At 42.0% G+C, this 23,828-nt stretch overlaps 1 protein-coding gene across 15 annotated transcripts in view; it reads left to right on the top strand.

Moving 5' to 3' along the window:
* The window catches only part of TENM2 (teneurin transmembrane protein 2), a 1,394,962-nt gene that overhangs the window by 961,216 nt on the left and 409,918 nt on the right, over positions 1–23,828 (top strand). For 12 of the 15 annotated variants that reach the window (XM_027545724.1, XM_027545731.1, XM_027545730.1 and 9 more), the window contains one exon: positions 7,108–7,317. The exons of the other annotated variants lie outside the window; for them this stretch is intronic. In XM_027545724.1, coding sequence (XP_027401525.1) covers positions 7,108–7,317 — 210 coding nt within the window. The remainder of the gene's footprint in view (positions 1–7,107; positions 7,318–23,828) is intronic. 15 annotated transcript variants of the gene reach the window in all.

The raw sequence follows: 23,828 nt of genomic DNA, 5'->3' as shown, positions 1-23,828 counted from the left end.
ACCACCATTCTGGACTCCTTTTTCCTATTCTAACGACCTGACAATTGGGGAAGGGTATGTGATAAGTCCAGAGTCTTTTTCTTAGCACATAAAATAGCTGAAGAGATGTGCAGCGGCTTCATCCACATTCCTTCAGCTGGAGGCAGGGAGTCCGCCTCGAGCAGTTGTCAGGGTACTTTGGCCCAGATGTGGTGGCAGCTGGGGCTCCCGTGCCCCAGTGCCTCCCTGAGCTCACCCTACCTCGAGTGAGCTGTCCCACCAACAGCCTTCTGCAAGTTCCATGTGTGGAACTAGGTAGAGCTAAAAAGATCTGATCCATCTTCCAGAATGATGTTCACGTGGAAATCCAAAGAAAGTGGGGCCACATTCCTCAACTATTCATCAGTTACAAACCAAATGCTCAGTTGCTCAGTCTCTTTGCAACTGCAAGGACTGTGGCCCACCAGGTTTCTCTGTCCAAGGGATTTCCCAGGCAAGAATACTTGAGTACGTTGCCATTTCCTCCTCAACAAAAGGAGGGCGCAGTGTCAGACACTGAAATTATTTCTGTTTACATACATACCCACATACCTCACTTTCACTCTGTCAGAAATAGAGATTTCATAAATCCCAAACATCTGAGGGGAAATGGATAATTCTGTCAGACATCTGAGTAAACAGTAAGTACTGGGAAATGTCATTAGGACAATTGTTTAAATTCTCGACCAACTGCTTTGCTTTTGTTAACGCCATCCTTTTGCAACCTCAACTTTAACACAAAAGTGATATTTTTATTAAGTGCTTAAATTTACAAAACCACAGAGGAGTTCTTGTTTCTGACTTAAGAATTGCTTTCTTTCTTTGCAAATCATGTATTGTGTGTGTGTGATCTCTATTTCCAGGAAGAGCCTTGTTTCTGCCCCCAGTTGATTACCTCCCCTAGGATGACCTCTCAGAGAAGGCAATGGCACCCCACTCCAGTACTTTTGCCTGGAAAATCCCATGGACGGAGGAGCCTCGTAGGCTGCAGTCCATGGGGTTGCTTAGAGTCAGACAGGACTGAGCGACTTCACTTTCACTTTTCACTTTCATGCCTCAGAGAAGGAAATGGCAACCCACTCCAGTATTCTTGCCTGGAGAATCCCAGGGATGGGGGAGCCTGGTGGGCTGCTGTCTCTGGAGTCGCACAGAGTCGGACACGACTGGAGTGGCTTAGCAGCAGCAGCAGCAGCAGAAGGCTGACCTCTATGGTGCCTTCCAGAAGAGGATCAATGAGTCTGGGGTTCGTACCCTGTTCATTTTTTTTTTAAAGCAATCTCTCTTCTTTAATGTGGGAAGTGGGAAAGCATAGAAGGAACCATCTGAGGCTTGGGTTTTGCCATCAGAACACCTGAGTTCAAATCCCAGCCAGTTCTGCTATTGGTACAACATTAGGAAAGTTAGTCCGTCTCAGCCTCAGTTTCTTCACCTGTAAATGGGGATTATAATAGGATTTTGTTCACAGAGAAGTTGTGAATGTTATAAGAGAAAAGTGCATGTAACATAGTTGGCTAAGTTTTTAGCACAAAGCGAAATCACATGTATATTTAATAATGAGGTCATTTCACTTATTTTTTTATATGTAATCGTTCTGCATGATGTTCGTGTTGTTTTGTTTTGACTTTCTCCCACCCGTGTGTCTCTGCTCCACCGAGTATCCTGACACCCCGTCCCTGCATAGATCAATTATGCATTGTCTACACAAAAGATTTTAATATCAGCTAGCCATTAATCTTTTGAACGAAAGAGGAACTTGTTGGAAGTGAATTTGGGGAATTGATCTGCAACATGCCCTCAATCATAAATTAGTGAATGTGTTAGCAACAGTTGGGCAGAACAGCAATTTCACGGATGATATTTACTGCTTTGGGGATGGAGAGTAGGTTGTAGCCATTTAATCTTGGGTGGGAGAACTAGAGTTGGATCCAAGTCAGCGTAAGAAGAAAAACAGAGCTGTGATCAAGACATTGGGAGAGAAAGCAGGGTGACTTCAGCCACAGATGGTGTGGAGTGAGGTTTTCAGATGTGGCTGAAGCAGATGATGCATGAGGGGCGGGAGCGTAGATGGCAAATGCACTCTAAAGATATGTTGCCTTTCCCGTCATTCCTTATCCATGATTTTTCTATTTGATGATTCGACTATTTCCTTCAGAGCCCAGGGTGTCCTCGGAATCCTTCTCAACACAGCCTTCTGAACAGCCACTACCAGTCAGAACTAGCATGAAACTGATTTGTCTGGCTACATGGCTTTTCTTAAATGTATGTATTACTGACGCATAGTTGACTTACAGTGTTTCAGATACACAGCAAGGTGATTCAGTTATACACATAAATTATTTTTCAGATTATTTTCCATTATAGGTTATCATAAAGACTACCGTTCCCTGTGCTATACAGTAAACCTTTGTTGCTTGTTGCAGATCTGTTTTTTTTTTTTTTTAATTAGAAATCTAGCATTCTATTCATACTAAGTCAAACAAGTAAAATCAAAATGTCATAAATTTTTTAGTTAGGTAAAAATTCATAGGGTCCTTTTTTTTTTTTTTTTTTTGTCAGGCTAAGCTTTACTGGGGCTCATGCCACAGCCGAGGATAGTGAGAACAAATAACAGTTCCCTTGCTTGCCCACTCCTCAAGGAGGGGCAGGCTTGTTCTCTATATGGAGTGAGGACAGGGACGGGTCCAGAGGCTGCATAGAGAGGTGCCTTAAGTGGTTTGCCCACGCCATGTGTCTTTCAATCCAAAAACATGTTACAAATTGAAACCGTCACAAAATCTTACTCATTTGAAAGCAGAAAAATCAGCAAATTTTACTTACTTCCCACTTTTAAGGTCATGGGGAATCCATTCACACATAATTAGACTTTGATTTACATGGGGATCTTAGAAAACACACACACATATGCACCCACGCATATCAAGACCATGTGAGTTTAATGAATGACACATTGCTGCCTTTGCATGTTTCCTCTTGCTTTTTAACAGATTGATGAAACCTGGTTTTCTGTATATTTGCCGTGGACTCTATACACATTTAAAATAAAATTTCAAAAATAGTTTGGGGGTCAGGGAGCCCCCATAGTGCATCAAGTAGGAACTGGGTAAGGACGTAGCCCCTGGTTTCATGCCCATCCCATACTAAGTATTTTAGTAAGAAATCATGGTCTATAAAGTGAGCCTGTGTAAGTTCCAGCTTTCTCCCCTGTACTTTGGAACCTGTTTGTGTCTGTACAGATGGTCTCTGTCAGTTGGAATAGTCATGGGGAAAAATGTAGCATAAGTGAACAAAATTAGCAAATGACATAGCAAATAGAGAACAGCACACAATTTGATTGGGGGCAGATCTTGGGACTGAGAAATTTCCCAAGTAGTAGTGGATACCAGCTAGAGAATTTAAGGAGCTACCAAAGCATGGATTTTAAGGGTGCATAGATTTTACAAGAATCAGTTAATTCTACAGTACGTATTCTAATAGACCGGAATAACTCTCATGCTTGCACTGTGTTAGGGCTGCTCTTCCATTGTCTGTATGTGTATAAATTAAAAAGCAGTCCTGTCTGTACTCTAGGAAATGAATTCGTGCTGAACAAAATTTCCAAAAGTTCGTGTAAAGAATGATTTCACAGCAACTATCATATCAGGCTCCTGGAAAATTGCCCCTGAACTTCAGTTCCACCTCAGTCACTCAAAGGAATTTAAAAATTGGCTCCCAGCCACCCTTGTTCTTCAACATGCAGCTTCAGATATGCCTCAATAATACAAACTTTAAAGCCTATTGATTGGGAGTTAAAATCCATTCCTGCCACTGCCTCGCTGCTAAGTAGATGTCAATGCCAACTTCACCGTGCCCTGGTCAGGCTGCCTCTGCATCAAGGAGCCTTGAAGAAGGTGGAGGGTAGCGTGGCTGTGAAGAAGCCACTTTGAACTTCATAACAGAATTTTGAGCAAAGCTTTGAACTCTGCCATCTGATAGCTGCTATCAATGATTATTCAAAGCAGTGTTTCTCATTTGGAATCTCCAGAGTGCCTTGGGATGGGGGACTGGGAAACCTGAAATATGATTTCCTGTCCATCACCTCCCCTCCCTGTATGTCACCTTGCTCCATTTTTGTCACCATGCAGGTTAGGCAAACAGCATGCAGACGGGTAAGAGAGGAGACTTGGGAACAGGCAGACCTGGCACTTGTCACCTGCTGCCTGTGCAGTCTCACTGTGCTGTGCCTCAGTCTTCTCATCTGCAAAATGGGGATGATAATCCTTTAACCTCATAGAACTGATCATGATTGCGCTGTGAGAGGCAGATAGTCATGCAAAAAGATTAGCAGTTAAAATGATGATGATGATGGTAGTATTTTTATCAGCTTTGGGGGGAAGTCACGTTGATTAAATGTGAGTACTGATTCTGATCACAAGCTGATTATTCAGCCTACCCTTGCCAGAGCATCTGGCAAGAATATCGTGCCTTATATGGCTTCTGAACAAGTTATGAATGAATTGGATTTTTTAAACCAAACTTCATTCATCCATTGACCTGCTGCAGGAATGAGTCTTCTTCGACTGTGTTACCGAGACTCTAACATTTAAGCTTTAAGGGTACCTTGTTTCCTATCTCTTTCTGCCACTCCCATCCTCGAAAAGGGTAACTGGCTAGTGGTTTGACGTGTCTGTGCTGTTGTTCATTGTTTCATGTCACCAGGAGCCCCTTTCCTCTTCTCTTGAAGATTGCCTGGATACCAGCTTTCCCAAGAATCCTTGTTTGACCCTCCACCCCTACCTCAACCTGGTCTCTCTTCCTGGGCCCCCATAGAAGCATGTTCTTACATGGGACCATCGTGCTCTTTACCATGTGCTGCTGAAATGATGCATTTTACTGCTTGCCTCTCTCACTAGACTGTGAGCTCTCTGAGGGCAAGGATGATGTCTTGCTTACTTTTGTATCTTCAGTGTTTAGCAGAGTGCCTTTAGGAGATGCTTATACATTTTACTGATTCAAAATAATCTGTCAATAACATTTAATGCACTGGGGAACTGATCATGAAATACAATTACAAAAGCGATGACAAAAATATACATCCAGATGTAATATCTGAGGGCTTCCCAGGTGGCTCGGTGGTAAAGAATTCACCTGCAGTGCAGGGGACGCAGATTCAATCTCTGGGTCGGGAAGATCCCCTGGAGGAGGAAATGGCAACCCACTGTACTATTCTTGTCTGGGAAATCCCATGGACAGAGGAGCCTGGAGGGCTACAGTCCATAGGGTCTCAAAGAGTTGGACACAGGCCTGGCGTGCTATGATTCATGGGATCGCAAAGAGTCGGACACGACTGAGCGACTGAACTGAACTGAACTGAGTGACTTAACAATAATGAGATGTCTGAAAATGCCTTCACAGGTGCAGTGCATCTAAAAGCAGGAACATGGGTTTCTTCTGCCTCGGGCATGTCTTGCCTGAGTTGAAACTCTAACCTGGTTCTTGAGTTTGCCTTCTTAATACCTTCCCTCTTTTCGACAGGGCATATCCCCTGGGCTGCTGTTCTTGGCTCATTTTGCTGAGCTTTCCAAATGAACAAACCAGCAGGCAAGCAGTCACAAGGACCCCAAGATATAAGGGTGAATCAGGTTAAAGTCCACACAGCAGTTACCTTCACTCAGCAGTTCTGCTTTGAGGAGCTCCCTGCCACAGAAAAAGAGGCATTGTAGCAGCCTTCTGTGCGGGAGAAGTTCTTGACCGAAGGCCAGCTCCAAGACACTGCCCACCTCCTTCCAGGCTGGCTGCTCCTCCCTATGGCTTGGTGCAGATGGTCCTTGTAGAAATTTCCTAGTGATGTCCAGAAGAACCACATGGTGAAGACAGTGGTGAAAGAAACAGTTAGTCGCTCAGTTCTGTCTGACTCTCTGGGACCCCATGAACTGTAGCGCACCAGGCTCCTCTGTCCATGGAATTCTCCAGGCCAGAATACTGGAGTGGGTTGCCATGCCCTTCTCCAGGGGATCTTCCTGACCCAGGGATCAAACCCAGGTTTCCCTCGTTGCAGGCAGATTCTTTACCATCTGAGCCACCAGACAATGGTGACGCTGGCCACTTCTTTGAAATGCAAATGTGTCGCCCTTTCTGCCTCTCCTCCCCTTCTTCCCCAAACTAATGAGTTTGATTTTAGTCTCCCTTATTTATCTGTTCATTCACTCAACAGATGCTGTTTGTTAGGAAGATACTGAGGACATAGGGGTGAATAAAATAAGTTGACATATCTCCCTTCCAATAGTCATAAGGGCTGTCAAGAAATTTAAACAGGATGACAGGATAGAGCAGATAAATGGGCAGTTCTCAAGAAGGCAAACAGGGAAGGCTTGAATGAAAAGAAGCAGGCTTGTGAGTATCAGTGAGGTTGCAGATAAGGAAGAATGTTCCACTAGAAGGGATTGGAAGTGTGAAGACTCTGAAGATGGAATGGTGTGATGTGTGCAAGCAACAGAAATAAAGATAGTACATTGGCTGGAGAATAAAAGTGGAGCATGGTAAGGGCCACTGTCAGTGGTGAGATGGAAGAGGCAGCTGGTGCCAGTGTAGATGAGACATGCAGGGCAGTGTAAAGAGTTTGGGTCTCTTTCTATAGAAAGTGGGAAGCCACCAGAAGGTGCCAAGCAGCAGGATGATATGATCTAATGTCTATCAGTAAAATAGCATTCTGGCTGCTGTAGAGAAGGGAGAGAAACAAAGGGTCAGAGACAGGTGTGTGGCAAGAGTGGAAGCAGGGAGAACAGAAGGGAGCTAGTCTATTGAGAGATGGTGGAAACGTCGATTAGGACCATAGCAGGAAAGACAGAAGGAAGTGGATGTCTTCCTGACTGATCCCATTTCAGCTGTGTCGATGGATACTTCTGTTGTCATGTCCATTTTCTGAAATACACAACTACAATCATATGAATTTGGACATTTGGAAAAACCATCAAATCACTCAAAAAAAATACATCTGGAGCTTTTTTTTTTTTTTTTGGAGATTTGTATTGTGAGGTGATTGTAATGTAACTTTCTCTGGATGCTTTCATGACACTCATTGCTGACCTTTGACCCCTCTGTCCTCTTTCCCAGGTCGTCCCATTCCACCTACATCCTCGTCTAGCCTCCTCCCATCTGCTCAGCTGCCTAGCTCCCATAATCCTCCACCCGTTAGCTGCCAGATGCCATTGCTAGACAGCAACACCTCCCATCAAATCATGGACACCAACCCCGATGAGGAGTTCTCCCCCAATTCATACCTGCTCAGAGCATGCTCAGGGCCCCAGCAAGCCTCCAGCAGTGGTAAGGAAACCGTGGCGTCTGAACATGTGTTGTGCGCGTGATGATTTGGCGTCTCCTACGAAACTACACCTCTGAAACCAGGGCTGGGGAGAAGGTGGTGTGGGGAGCAAGGAGGTGAAGTGCCTTTGTCATCTGGTGACACTGAGGTTTCAGGGTCTATTTGTTGAAGGTCGTGGTTACTGAAGAGGTGTGGCTTATCTGAACAGAGCTTGGCCCTCCTTCAGTGGGAAGCACTTCCCCCTAGCTGCACGTGAGAGTCTGCAGGTCTCAAAGGTGAAGTGCAGAGAGATGACAGAATATTGAATGCTGTGTTACTATAATTCTGGTCATAGGCGACAGACACCCTCATCGTGACCAATGCATATGCATCTCAGATCTTTTTTTTTTTTTTTTTTTTTGATGGTTGGCTTCTGACTCTTTCTTCCTTGCTTATTTAGATGATTTTGCAATTAAAATGTGTTCTCCTGATGTGAATGCTGAATGTCTTGCCAAGTCTGAAGCATTTGAGGGTGATCTTTCCTCTGACCCTCTATTTGTCCCACTTCACTTGAGATTAATGAGCTGATTCTGTGGTACCAGGATAAATAACACCTATAAATCCTTGATTCTCACCGTGATTTTCACATTCACACATCAAAAGGACTGGTCACAGCATTCCGTCCCCCTTTTGAGGATTTTGTGGTACTTACCTCAGCTCCAGATCTCTAAATCTTAGGTGGAATTGCCCTAAACCCAGAAGTAGCAATGCCTTATTTTGATTTCTGCTGTTGGTGGCTCACAAAACACGTGACTGTAGGATTGGGCAGGATCTAGGGTTAAGTACCCACAGCCCAAGGAAAGACATTTGCGGAAATTAATTGCTCCCAACCCCTAAGGCTTTGGAGTTATCTTTGGAGTTGGTCTCTCATGGTGTTCATTAGCATATCCCATCAAAATCCAGAAAGCTCTGGATTTCTATGCCAAGGGTGTTCCTCAATGAGATTGTATTTGGGCTCCATCCATGAATATATGCCACCAATGGCCTCAACCTCTACAATTAGAAAGGACCTCCTAAATACATTAAAGATGATTCATTCAGGAGATGGAATGATGGACTGCTACTTATGATGGCCCATGCCCTTCTTCAAAGCCAGCCCTGATATATTTAGTAAACTCATATTCTTTTTCAAAAAAAAATTACCTAATCAAATCTCTCATCAAATGAGCAATCCATTGTTGATATTATGAAGGCCTTTAATCTACCATAAATCTTTATTAGAACTCATCAGAGCTTCTAGTTTGAGAGAAATGTGATTATGGCACTCTTAAAATGACATTACATCATTGGGGTGATTGGTTTATCATTTGGAGAAGAGACATCAATCATAACTAGCATAACCACACAGTAAATGAATTCAACCTTTCTACCGCGGAACAATGACACTGTAATTGCTCAAAATCAGGCTTAAAATGAAATCGGAAAATGCTCTTTCTTCAAATATGATGTTAACTTAATGGAATATATTATGAAAAATCATGTTTGAGGAAATTCTATATAATTAAAAATATGTGGAAATATATTCCCTTTTTTCTTTCATCAGAACCTGATTTTAGCTACAGGATCATTTTTTTTTTCCCTTTGCTTCTGAGATTATGTTGCATTTAATTGAACTATCCTCGCTTATGTTTTGCTGCTTTTTATTTCATACTATGTAATCGTGATGAATATTGTATTATAAAGGACAAGAGGCTTTTGAAATGAGGTGCACCTGCTGATAGCTTTTTAAAAACAGATGATTATTAGCAAGAAAATGAGCTTTTAAAAACTATCTCCTTTTATGCATATATGTATACCCAAGCCAAGATGATTTCCATAAGAGGGGTCAATTCATACTCAGGGCTGTCTAGAATGTTTTCTTGGTGATAACGCTGTGAGTGATTTCTTTTCTGTTGTATCAGATTGTAAGTGGTTGATAGGGAATTTTTGTTGATTTGCTGCCTAATCAAGACCTCCTTCTGGTGGACACAACAGATGCGTGTGTTCGGACTCAAACTTATCCATTTTTCTTCACTCGCACCAATTTGTTTTGCTCACTTCAGACTGATAGCTATTTAAGCTTCAGTAATAGGGAAAAATACCACAGAAAATTTGAGGGTCCATTTTCATCCCACTTAAGACTACAGTGACGGGTGTCTTCACCTGCGGGGTAAAGATCCAAATGTGCTCTGTCCTTGTTCTCAGAAGGTTACTTAATCTGAGAACTGGTTAAAGCTCCAGTCACCTGGCAGCCATTCAAAATTCTTGATTCTGGCTTAGTGCTAAAGTGAGTGCAAATCCATTTTGAATATGTGTGTGCTCACATGTGTGCGTGTGTTGTGGAATGGATGTGGGGTCCAAAGCAAATTGGGGATTCTATCAAGATCTGAATGTAGTTGCCATGAACTTAAATTTGACATAAAGGATTGAAAATAGAGTTTGACGCAGAAGATGCAAAGTGCGGAGCCGTGCCTGGGTGTTGTGAATTGAGTTTGATGAAAGGGGCTGGCTTTTTCAGTAGCTGTGGAGGCATAAAGTGACCACGTGATTGGTTGTGTTATGTTCAGCTGCTTAAGAACACAGACCTTTTGAAGCCAGTCTCTTGGCAATGACCCTGTGCTTTGAAGATCTGGGACCAGTTTGGTCCTTGTCTCTTTCTTAGGTGAAATAAAACCCCTTCCAACAGCTTCAGCACATACATGACAGTAAAAAAAATTCTTTCCTGCTGCCCTCTGATTGTTACTGTTATGACTTGACATTAGTGCAGCCCATCATTAGGAGAGTCAGTGTGCTCATTTCCTGCTCAAAGAGCTTCTGTTCTAAAGAGACAAACTGGACATAAACTGTACACTAAAATGATTTTGACAACATGAACATCTCAAGGCAACAACAAAACTTCACCATTACGGCTCCACCGTCATTATTTTCTATGACTATTGCGCATTCTTTAGTGGACGGTCCTAAACCCTTGGCACCTGCGCAGCCCAATTGCTCTAACCTTCAATCTGTGCCAATCGTGCTGGTAGCCAGGTTCAGCTAGTGAGATGCTTAGAAGAGGCGTGCTTCCCATCCCCTCAAGCATTTGCTTCCAGATAACTGAGCTCCGGCAAGTGGTTCATCCTGTGTTCTGATCTTCTGCCAGGGCAGGTCAGCTCCAGAGATGTTTCTTGTCTACAACAGCATAATTTCAGATTCTGTGAAGTAACTCATCTAGAAGAAAAAAGTCTGGATCCCAGTGGCAGCATAATGGAGGCTCCTGCAGATGGATGCCTAAGAGTACCTTCCAGATAGGAATGGGGTTTGCATTTTGCTATCAGCATATGAGGCAGAAAATACCTGGGCGGCTGCATTATAGTCTAAAAGCATTGACTTACCTCTTCCACTCTAAAAGGTTGAGTTTTCATTTTCTTAAAAGTCTAAATAAAGGGATTTTGAATACTCATTAGTAACATCAAAGTATGCAGAAGAAATGTAATCAGTATGCATCTGCCAGGACCCTTTCCATTGGTTCTGTGTGACAAAGATGCTATCTCCGCTGGAGAGTGTCACTTTGTTAAAGCGCATTGAAGGTACCCAACTCTTTTTTAAAAAGCATCACCTTGGCTAATTCTAAAGAACATAGTACTTCAAAACAGCAAGCCCTGAATTCCCTAGAGTGGTTCAGGAATTCAGTTGCCTAGCTCATTAAACGATACTCTTGTTTATCTGGCATCATAAAGCAAAAAATTTCACTCATCCATTCATTCATTCAGCCATCCATCCATTCATTCATTCCTTCTCTTACATCTTCCCTATAATTTGGACAGCTTCTAACAAATTTTTCTCAAAAAGTGGAAAATTATAAGAGAATAAAGGGAAAAGTCTAGGGAGAAAAGCATACATATAGGCTTATATACATAAAGTCCCGTTCCATTATTTAAGATAGAAAAACTTGATTCTAAGCTTCCCAGAAACCAAAGCAAAAAGAGAAAAACCCCAACACACAACATCCGTGAGATAAAAACAAATCAACTGACTGCTTCAGGGAAATTCTGCAAATCCTTATATTAGTGAGGCCAGAAAGATGACCGATTCCCAGAAACGTGCTATAATGCATGCGAAAGGGTGTCCTGTCAAAATGTCTTAAGACCTCCCTCCTCATGAGCCATAGAGAACATTTTCAGTTAAAAAACCTTTCTACTAATTTGCCAAAATTGCACAACCCAGGGGCAAAACTTGATTTGATGCATAGATAAACCTTAGTTCTATAAAAGACCATGTCAGCTGTTTGTCCCATGGGCAACTGACCTTAAATATCATTGCTCATAACTAAATGTTTCACAGAAATTAGTGAACTTTGGGGTGGTCGTCCTCACCCAGAACCTGAGAAGCAGATGTTCTGTATGACAGCTTTGTCTTGACAGCCTTTGAGATGTTAGAAATGACATCCTCTCCTGCGAACTAAAGCACTGCCTAAGACAGTCTCATTCATCTGGCCTGGCCCACCATCCACGGGGCTGGATTTGGGATCAAGCATAAGGGGAGTGCCCAGAATTTTTTTAAGTTAATGAAACGATGTCCCCTTGTATTGGATTGGCCAAAAAGTTCATTTGGGTTTTCCTATACATGCATATAGAAAAATCTGAAGAAATTTTTTGGCCAACCCAGTGTATTTTAGGCTTAGGGAAGAATTTTTCCTCTAATATGTTACAAATTTTCTTGCCTCCTTAAATAGATTATGCCCACTCTAATTTAATTTTATTTAGGATTTCCTAAATAGCTCACAGCAATTCTTTCACACATGGATGATCTGACTGTGCTGATAATACGAACTTGTTTTCTTTTAAAAATCCTTCTACATTGTGAGACTGTTTGTGGTGGTTTTTCAGTTGCTAAGTCGTATTGGACTCTTTGTGATCCCACTGACTGCAATATGCCAGGCTTCCGTGTCCTCCACTATCTCCCAGAGTTTGCTCAAATTCATGTCCATTGAGTTGGTAATGCTATCTAAACATCTCATCCTCTGCCTCCCTCTTCTTCTGCCTTCAGTCTTTCCCATCATCAGGGTCTTTTCCAGTGAGTCACCTCTTCACAGTTTATTGCACCTCTTTTAAGGTACCCCATGTTAACCTGTTCTTTCTAGGCTTCTCTTTCTTCTCTTAGGTTCAATTCATTATGCATAAAGCTCCTCTGTAGGATTCTGGTGTTAGGTGCAAAATAGATGCTCAATAAGTATTTATTAAATAAATGAATCCATCAGTGTCTTCAGGAACTACGTGTAATGCTTTACATCATGTGTGAATGGGAAAACTGGATAATGAGGGGGAGTGAAGGCGCTTTAGAATATCCCAACTCAGAGGAACATACAAACCATATTCAGTATACCTATTTTTTGCTTGGTTTCTCCTGTTTTTGATCCTCTAGAACTTTGTCGATTGTCTTTAAATGAGAAAGTGTTCAATAACACGTGTACATGTCACGACAAGCAGTGGCAGAGCCAGTGTAAAGGACTCAGTGGGAACCTCAGCAGAAAGAGGCACACCTGTTCAGAGAGATTGCATTCTTCACTCTTGACTTGGGGGTCAGGAAATCGAGTCCAATTATCATTCACATCCCCAAATGGGATTTCTTCTGTGCATGAGTTGCTTGGTTCCCAGTTCTTCTCCTTCAACTTGGACATGGGGGCCAGATGTTTAGAGCTGCCTGTAATCCCTTTCTGGTTCTAGGCAGTGGTCTGACTGCCTCTTCTGCAGAGGGCTTCCAGTGCTCCAGCAGCATGGACCAAGTCCTGGGTGCTGACTCGAGGCTGGGGAGGCCACACTTTCACCTTGCTCTTGCCCTAAACGCAAAACACATGGGTTTGCTTCTCCCCCAAAGCTGCCTTCTCCCTTTACACTAGGTATTATGTCAGACACTTTATATACCTCCTTTTGAGGAGGGCATGGCAACCCACTCCAGCATTCTTGCCTGGAGAATCCCCATGGTCAGAGGAGCCTGGCAGGCTACAGTCCATGTGGTCAAAAAGAGTCGGACACGACTGAGGGACTAAGCACAGCACAGCACATACCTCCTTTCATTTATTTAATCCCCACCACATCCCAGAGTAAAAGGATTACCATCATACGCATTCCGTGGATGAAACACCATAGAGTAACACCACAGAAGAAGTGACGTCACAAAGCTGAGAAATGAATGGCCTGGGTATCAAACCTAACCTTCCTAATTCCAGAGACTTTTATCCCCACTCCTCTGTTAAATGTTAACCTTGAAAATATCTAAGTGACTTATTGAGAGAAACAAAAGACAATGAGAGCATTGCCTCAAGGGACACGAGTTACGCTGTTTAAAAGATTGGGAAAAAACTGATACCACATCACAAAAATAGTCTTGACCTCCTCTGCTTGGCAAACACACACATCCCCTGGCTCTTTGCAGAAGGTTCTGGTTGAATAAGTTTAGGAGGAGCTCAGGAACTATGCTTTCACTTCTCTGTTCAGATGATTCTTAGGGTCTGGCAAGTTTGGGAAGCCTGGGTGTAATGGGAAAGCCCTAAAATAGAAGCTGAAGATTCAGTTCACAGCATGAACTTTAATAGTCAATCCTGTGCCTCAGTTTCCCTACTTGTCAAAGTTGAGCACTGGCCCAAAATCTTCCCTTCTTGCTCTAATATTCTGTATGTGTAAGTTCCTTGTATCCAGCTGGACCAAACTACGCCCCCTCCCCCCATTTAGAGCCTACCCTCCACCCCTCTTCCCGCATAGTGTGAATTTCACCCCATCCTCTAGGGCTTTGTCAAAACTGAGACCTATGCAGTCAGGCCAAGTAGCTGCTTGCAGTTTCCCTGCAGAGGTTGAGAAGCATGGTTTGGCATCTGATGACACGTGCTTGAAAATGTTGATTGCCATCCCAGCAAGCAGAAAAAGCAGAGCACCTGGGCTCCCAGAGCACCTCCTAAACAAGGTCTTCCACTCTGAGATTGGGAGTTGATCGTTCTCAGGAACTCTCTTGATGTTGATAAACAGAGGTCGGACCTTTTCTTCTTTTCATTTGTGGCTTCTTGTAATGCATGCATGCTCATGTGCACATGCACACAGGAATTTTGTAGGTTCAGCTATTTCCAGCCCAGCTATGGTCGGGATCGCTTGTCTGCACCACAGTGCAAATGAGCACACAGGCAAGATGGACAGGTAATTCCTTTGGAGATGCGCAGCATGGAAGTGACATACGGCACCTAAATGTTCCTTCTCAGCAAATAATCTTGCTATTGACAAAATTCCCAAGGTCGATAAGCATTGTGTACTTTCTGCCTCTCCATCTCTGCCCCTGGTTTCATGATATTAATACAGGCGAGATGCCCTAGGAGCTATATGCAACATCTTAACAGTTTCCTGCCCTAACAATTTTTATCCAGAACTTCAGCTTTTCCCAAATCTTCTTAAAGATTATATTTAATTCTAGTTAGCTAGCTTCTCGGCTAATATTAAATAGCCATTTTAAAATGTGGCCCCAGTCTCTTGCTATAGATGTCTCAATGCTCTACTAAATGAAACGATAGATTTCTTTTACAAATGGGCAGTTCTAACAGAAGTAATAACCCCAGCCCCTGGTAAATCTCTTAGACCCCTCCCAAATATAATAATTAAAAAGAACTGTGTTCTTAAGAGTGGGCTCTCAAATCTACACTAGTTGGATTTGAATCATAGCTCAGCCACTTTGTAACACTGTGATCATGAATGACTGACTTCATCTATGCCTCGGTTTTCTTTATCCGTAAAACAGAAGTAAGAGTGTACAACTCCTAAAGTTGTCATGAATATTAAAGGACATTCTGATGCATCTAAGTATCTTGAAAGAAGATTTAGATGGAGCAGGGATCAAGTTTGATATTATTTACTTTTTACGTTAGCAAATACATTGTGAAAAAGTACCAGTCAGTTCAGTTCAGTCGCCCAGTCATGTCTGACTCTGTGTGACCCCATGGACTGCAGCACGCCAGGCTTCCCTGTCCATCACCAAGTTCCGGAGCTTGCTCAAACTCACGTCCATCGAGTTGGTGATGCCATCCAGCCATCTCATCCTCTGTCGTCCCCTTCTCCATAATGTGAAATTACCATTGGTGACCATTTTTAAGTGCACCATTCTGCAGCAAGAGGTACGTACACATTGCTGGGCAACTGTCACCACCATCCGTCTCCAGAATTTTTCATCTTCCCAACAGAACTCTCTACCCATGAAACACGAACTCCCTACTCACTCCAGCCCCCTGCAACCCCCATTTGATTTTCTACCTCTGTGAATTTGACTGTTCTAGCTACCTCATATAAGTGGAGTCACAGAACATGTATCTGTTCTGTGACCAGTTTATTTCACCTAGTTTCATGACTTTAAGATTCACTCAGATTGTGTCATGTGTCAGAGCTTTCTCCCTTTTTAAGGCTGAATAATAATCTTTTGATTCTGTATTTCAATTATTTATTAATCAGTCACTGGACACTTGGGTTATTTCCTCCTTTCAGCTATTGTGACTCATGCTGCTGTGAACATTGGTGTACAAACATGTGTTCAAGGGCCTGCTCTGACTTCTTTTGGGTGTATACCTGGAAGTGGAATGCTGAACCATGTAGAAATTCTATGCTGCATCTTTTGAGGACTTGCCATACCACTTTCCACAGTGCCTACCCCATTTCAGGTCCCCACCAGCAGTGCACAAGAGTTACAGTTTCTCTCCATCCTTCTAACACTTGTTATTTTCTTTGTTTTTTATAATTGCCATCATAATGCATGTGAAGTGGTTTTGATTTGCGTTCACATGATGATTAGTGATGTTGAGCATCTTTTCATGTACTTATTGGCCTTTGGAGAAATGCTTTCCAGATTCTTTGCCCACTTTTTAATCAGGTTGTTTGTTGTTGTTGAATTTTAAGAGTTCTTTATATGCAAGTGTATCCCATTTTATTGAACTTTGTTTTACTGCACTTCCGTTTTTTTTTTTTTTTTTACAAATTGAAGTTCTGTGGCACCCCTGAATCAATCTGTCAGGACCATTTTTTTCCAACAGCATTTCCTTACTTTGTATCTCTGTGTCGCATTTTGTAATTCTTGCAATATTTCACTTTTTCATTATTATTGTATTTGACACAGTGATCCCTGACCAGTGATCTTTGCTGTTATTACTCAAACTCACTGAAGTTTCAGGTGATAGTTAGCATTTTTTAGCAATCAAGTGTTTTTTAATTAAGGTATATGCATTGCATTTTTTAAAATAATGCTATTGCATATTTAATAGACTATAGTATAGTGTAAACATAACTTTAAATGCACTGGTAAACCAAAAAAATAAAAATAAAATTTCATGTGACTCTATTACAGTATTAGCTTTATTGTGGTTATCTGGAACCAAACCCACAATATCTCTTGAGTTCTGACTGTACTCTGGATATGCTTAGTTGCTCAGCTGTGTCTGACTCTTTTTAACTCCATGGACTGTAGGCTCCTCTGTCCTTGGGATTCTTTAGGCAGGAATACTGGAGTGGGTTGCCATGCCCTCCTCCAGGGAATCTTCCCAACCCAGGGGTTGAACCCAGCTCTCCTGTATTGCAGGAGGATTCTTTACTGTCTGAGCCACCACAGAAGCCCTGTACTCTGGATATCAATCTCTTATTAGAAATAATTTGCAAATATTTTTTGAATTCTGGAGGTTGCCTTTTCAGTCTGTTGAATGTGCTTTGATATACAAGATGTTTTAATTTTAGTGTTGTCTGTCCACTTTCCTATTTTTCTCTTTTGTTGCCTGTGCTTTTAGTGTCATATAACAAACACTTTTAAGGGCTTATTATATGGCAGCCATTGTGCTAATGGTTTTTACAGATGGCAGCTCATTTAATCTTCCTTACCTATGAGAACAAGAAAATCAGCCCTTAACACTGGGAACTAGCCTGACACTAGCATCTCTGCAAAAGTTCTGTTGGGGGGAACTGGCCCGGCATTCCCAGCTAGGCCATGGAAGCCTCCCCTTGAACCTAAACAGTCTTAAAGAATGCTAGCATTCATCAGGACCATTCTGTGGTTGAGATAAAGTACGATAAAATGAAAGCAAGCCCATTTTATTATCTTGCCTGAATAAAGACAGAAACCAAGTCACTATCCCAAACAGAAAAGTACAAAACACCCCCCTCTCCAGGCTAAATGAGTAACAGTACTTTCTTTACCAGTGGTAGTGTTAGCCTCTTCTACTCAACCCTTCCTGTACATGAAATATATTGAGATATCCAATCATAGGGTTATCCCCACTATCTGATAGCACCAAATGCAGGGAGCCTGTTTCTTTGACCCCTCCCTAAAATTATTCAACATAGCCCTTTCTAATACCCTTCTACTGAAGCACCCCATGGCACCTTCTTTGCAATGAGTTAATTAACCCCACTTTGTTTGACCACAGTGTGTTCCTAGTGGTGTTTTGGCTGCAGGACGTTAACACCATTACATTGTGGGTTGGTATGATCTCCTTTTTCAACAGATGGAAAAACTGTGGCGCAGAGAGTTTAACTTGCCCAAGGACACAGAGTGAATAAGGAGTACAATGAAAACAAAGAAATCAGTCTGCAGTGTTGAGAAGTATATATAAATTTAAGGAAATTCTTAAAAGACAACAAAAAAATTGTTCAAGAAATGAAAGATGGTTATCATTTAAGACACGGCTCAGCTCTTAAACACTGAATATTGATCTAAGCATTATATCAGAAAGATGGGGAGATGGAAAAGTACATTACATATATGGATGGAGCAGGTAGAAGAAAAAGGCTAGCTGTGCATTTTTCTAGTGAGAAGTTACTAGATAATGCCTAAAATTGGAAATGCAAGAAATAGCAGCAAAGCATGTTATTTATAAACCTGGAGCTAAATACCAAAATAATCAGCTAAAAAAAAAAATAGGTAAATGTAGTTGCCTCTGGGAAAGAAGAAATTGGTAGTGATGTGAAAGGATTGCTATTTTTGAAGCAAATACTGTAGAACTATTCAATTCTTTAAACTATGTGCATTTTTCTCTTTACAAACAGAAAAAAAAAATTTAAAACAAAGTACAAGGGATTGGTTGTGCACAACACTTCATACAATGTTAGAACACTCAAACGGTAGCTGTTTAATATTACCAGATATATTTTCATTCAACATACATACGTTGATTAGAGGCTATGTCTTTGAGATGATAGCAGGCAATGGGAATTTGAATGGTTGTCACTGAAACATTTCATCAAAACTGTAGATTTGTCTTATATTTGCTACTGTTGATGAGGGAGTCCTGTGGAGTTATTTAGGGCTTTAAAACTTTATCCAAACCCAGCCCCCAGCCTTGTTGAAAAATCCCAGGCTTAGAATGGCATGAAATGGAGGAGATATCCTAAGCACTGTTCCTCCTCATTATTAACCCAGTATCCATGTAAGCACAGGTCCCTTCTTTTCCCACATATTTCCCAACCAATATAGCCCAACTCCAGCCAGAGTCAGAATTGCACCAGTCTTATAGGCTGCCTTATTCAATTTAGCACCTCATTACATTCTGATCTGTAATATTCTCTTGGTATTTCATGCATATAAGTCACTCGTGTCAACATTAAATTGTCACCACTTCAAGACAAGGGTCATTTCTTCGGTCTTTTTATATCATTTAGCCCTCGATATAGATTGAGTTGAGTTAAGACATCCTTACTGATCTAGGCTTTAAAAAGACTGTAGTAGACTGGGGCAGGGCCTTTCCATGTGGCTCAGTGGTAAAGAATCTACCTGCAATGCAGGAAACACAGGAGACGCAAATTTGATCCTTGGGTCAGGAAGATCCCCTGGAGAAGGAAATGGCAGCCCAGTTCAGTATTCTTGCCTGGGAAATCCCACAGACAGAGGAGCTTGACAGGCTACCGTCCATGATGTCACAAAGAGTCAGACACAACTGAACACGCACGCAGACTGGGGCAACAAAAAGATGGATGCACTCCCAGTTAAGGTCTTCTGACTTGGGCCAGTTGACTGAAGGTCGTTGTCATGATTTTAGGTCTGCGGTTATCTGTGATTGTGGGCATGAGTTTCTCACTGTTAGAAAGAGCAGAAGAGGCAGCCTAGGGCACGATGAGAAATGTGTTTGTCCAATCTGTTGTCTTCCTTGGACTTAAAAGAATATTTCTCTCCATTCTTTCTAGCATCTGCTCTCCTGAGTTGATGGTGCTTTTGAGATAGTTGCTTCCACTGATGAGTATTTGGTGGAACAGTCATAACCTGGGAAGCTAACCTGGGGAATGCATGTTCTCAGTATCTATAAGTTTTCTAGGGTTACTGTTATAAGGCACCACAAATTAGGTGGTTTTAAACAACAGAAATGTATTCTCTCACAGTTCCAGAGGCTACAAGTTCAAGCTCAAGGTGTTGGCTGGTCCATGCTCCTTCCAAAGGTTCTAGGGGACAGTCTTTCCTTGTGTCTCCCCACTTCTAGTGGTTGCTGGAAATCCTTGGCATTCTTTATTTGTAGCAGCATAACTCAATCCCTGCCTGTATCTTCACATGACCATCTTCTCCCTGTATGTATTTCTAGGTCCCCTAAACTCTCTCTCTCTTTTTAATTTATTTACTTTTAATTGAAGAATAAATGCTTTCTCTCCTTTTTCTAAAAAAAAAAAAAAGTACTTATTTTTGACTGTGGTGCATCTTAGTTGCAGCACACGGCACCTGGCATCTTTGTTGCTGCATAGAGGCTCTTCACTGCAGCCCGTGGACTTCTCGCTAGTTGCGGCACGTGTGCTCCAGAGCATGGGAGCTGTGTAGCTTGCAGCACGTAGGCTCTCTAGTTGAGTCACGTGGACTTAGATGCCCCATGGCACGTGGGATCTTAGCTCCCTTACCAGGGATTGAACTCATGTCCCCAGCATTGGAAGGTGGAGTCTTAACCACTGGACCACCAGGGGAGTCCCTTCTCTCTCTTTATAAGGATACCAGTGATTGGATTTAGAGCTCACCCCAATCCAGTATAACCTCATTTTAATTACATCTGCAAAGACGTTATTTGCAAATAAGGTCATTTTCACAGGGACCAGGGGTTAAGACTTCAACATATCTTCTGGAGGAATACAGTTTACCCACAGCAGATCCCACTGAGTACAAAACAGAGCTACTAGATGCTGGGCCTCAGAGTAGAGCTCAAGCCTCTTGTCTTATTTTTGTGACAATGGAAGAAGCAACATCCCTCTTGCCTCCCTCCTCTGGTGCTCTCGATTTCCATCTGGTCCCACCTTCTCCCTGTATTAAGGATCTCCCTTAGAGGAACTTTGCCAACAGGATTTAATTCAGTGGAGAATTACTCCTCTCCTTGAAAAATTTCCTGATAGACTTATCTGGCCTCTCTTTCTACTTTCACACTCCCCACATGCTCTGCAACTTATTATTTTAACTTACTTAAGTAACTGCTCTTACTACATTCACAAATAGCCCCCTATTTGCTAAATTTAATAACCATGTCTCATCACATCTTACATTTCTCTTTTTCACTGCTCCTTTCACCTTGAAATGCCCTTTCCTTTGACATCTTTATACCACATTCTTTTCATTTTCTTTCCTGTGTTTCTGGCCACTCCTGTCTTTGTATACATGCCCCCTTCTCTGTTGATCCCTTAAATGTCAGGGTATCTATAAACTCAGGCCCCCTTTATTTTACTTTTTATGTACTATGGACGATCAGCTACACTCATAACTAAAATTACTATCTGTAAGTTTATGACCCTGATATCCATTTCTCTAGGTCAAATCTTTTACTCAATGTATCTAATCGTCCTCTGGATATTACCACTAGAATCTCCAATAGGCCTTTCAAATACAACAGCTCTGAGATGAAACTGCTAAAGCTCAATTCATTTAATCCCAAACATGTTCTTTGCATCTGATTCATCTCTGGTATTCCTCATCTCAATGCATGCCCCATCATCCAGTTGCTCAAGCCAGTATCCTAGAAAACAGCCTTCTTATTCCTCAGTTCTATGGAGAATAAATTGCCAAACGCTATCAAATCTGTTTGTTTTACTTTTTTCAACTTTTTATTTTTTCTTGGGCTAAAGCCAGTTAACTATGTTGTGATAGTTTCAGATGAACAATGAAATGATTCAGCCATATATATACATGTATCCATTTTCCTCCAAACCCCCCACCCCCGATCCAAGCTGCCACGTAACATTGAGCAGAGTTCCATGTGCCATAACGTAGGACCTTGTTGGTTATCCATTGTATATACAGCAGTGTGAAAATGTCCATCTTAAACTCCCTAACTATCCCTCCCCTGCCACTCCTTCCTCCCTGCAACCATAAGTTTGTTCTCTAAGGTGCAAGTCTCTTTCTGTTTTGTAAGTTCAATTATATCATTTCTTTTTAGATTCCACATATAAGGAATGTCATATGGCATTTCTTCTTCTCTGTCTGACTGATTTCACTCAGAATGACACTTTCAAGGTCCATCCATGTTTCTGTAAATGGCATTATTTCATTCTTTTTAATGGCTGAGTGATATTCCATTGTATGTATGTACCACATCTTTATCATTCCTCTGTTGCTGGACATTTAATTGCTTCCATGTCTTGACTATTAGAAACAGTGCTGCAATGAACATTGTAAAGCCTATCAAATTGGACTCTCAAATATTTGTTTATCCCTGCTACCACTACCCTAGCTCAAATGACTATGATTTTTGGCCTAAAGAGCTAATTGGTTCTAATTGAGTCTTCTTTCTTTTTTGTCTGTTTAGTCTAACTCTTTCTTACATTGCAGTTAGCAGAGTTTCCATATAAATGCATATCTGAACAAGTCTGCTGCTTCAGACTCTTTGGTGGGACCTGCTTGTTCCTTGGATATAATATTTACATTTAATCATGTCACAAAAAACTCCTGTGCATGTCCCTATCCACATCTCTCACCCTTTGCCCCACTCCATAAATAGCTCTTGAATGTGGCACACTTGTGCTGTAGCATCTTTGTACATGATGCTCATTCCTCTGGTAAGCCTTCTGGTCTACCTGATCGGGGTTCGTGTCTCTTCCATCTCCCTTCTGTAGCTCTCAAGCCACCTCTGTTACTAAACTCACCATCTGACTGCACTCAACATTATAGTGAAGCTCTTTGAAGACAAGCACTGTATCTCTTGTGTCCCATTTGACTCTATGCATTTAACAAGCACAGTGCCAGGCACAGGGCAGATGCTCAATCAGTATTTGGTGGAATGAGCAGATAAATAGGAATGAAGTCAAAGGGTAGAGCAAAGGTGCTCAGAGAGAGTTTTCAGTTTCCAAAGGCTGGTCCAAGAAAGCAGTGGGGCGACCCTGGCTCCCAGGCTGTTTTCCTCATCCTGTTGTAGAAGAGGTGAAACATGAAGAAGGCATTTCTGGTTGGTGGAGTAGTGCGGTGCGGTGTGCATGGCAGAGAAAGCCCAGGAGCAAGTGAAGAAAAGCAGTATAGTTAATTTTTCAACTCTAGAATCTGAATAAAGTAGTAAAGCGTAGAAAAACTATTTCTTGTAGTGCTTTAAAGTTCCTGCACCAGCCTTCTGCCTGATTCTGCCTGGGCCTCCAGCCCTTTCTCTCTTGTCATTTTCTATCTCATCTTTTGTTTTATGATTTCTGTTGCTTATTATGCTTATTCCTTTCTCGTGCTCGTAAAGCCCAGAGATGTGAAGGCACATGCATTTTTGATACTGAAGCATTTAGGCAGTTATCACTTCAATTAATGTTTTCTGCTAGAGTTGTATTTTAGTGGAAAACAATAATTGTTTCAAAGACAGCATCTTGGAGTTGAACCAATTCTATCAGTGAACACTCAACCATGGGAAGCTAACGATGAAGGCAGTGATCAATCGTCTTTTTCGTTCCCTCTTCTACGCTAAAGGCAGATTTTGCCTCCCTTTGCTTTAAAAAAAGCTAAGCTGACAGTGTAGCATCTTTTTAAATACTTCAGCAGAACAGTCCTGCCCCTTCACAGAAAGACCCTTGATTTATCTTTATCACATTTTCTCACTCCTCACCTTCACCCAAGATTTAAAAAATGCATGCGTGCAAATTAGGACCTTGCAAATCCCTGCTTTTCAACTGTGTCGATGTCCACCCCTGGACTGAGGGGTGGGGCCAGGGCACACATTCCCTCTGCCAGCCCCACCCCACTCCCAGTAGTTCCGCAGTGCATTTGGTGGCATTCACACTTGACTGGAATCGCATTTCAGTCTGTTCCATCTGATTGGACACTGGGTTTTCCTCCCGTCTGTGGTAATGGAGCACTTTTTCCAAGTTCCCAAGGTTATTTTCATCTCAATGACCTTTTCCGTCTCCCTGGGGCGCCTAGCCATTGCCCACCCTGCTTCCTCTCTGCCTGCTTTAGATATTGCTTTATGTGTTACTCTTTCTGCAGGAACCATTGTCTCTAATACATTTCTATCAGCAATTTTATTGGAGCAGTGATCTTTATCAGCCTATGCTCCCACCCCTGTTTCTAGGTGGGTTCT

The sequence above is a fragment of the Bos indicus x Bos taurus genome, chromosome 7, assembly GCF_003369695.1.
Source record: "Bos indicus x Bos taurus breed Angus x Brahman F1 hybrid chromosome 7, Bos_hybrid_MaternalHap_v2.0, whole genome shotgun sequence".
NCBI lineage: Eukaryota > Metazoa > Chordata > Mammalia > Artiodactyla > Bovidae > Bos > Bos indicus x Bos taurus.
Note: the sequence above shows the minus strand (reverse complement) of the source record. Positions and strands in the feature narration are given on the sequence as shown.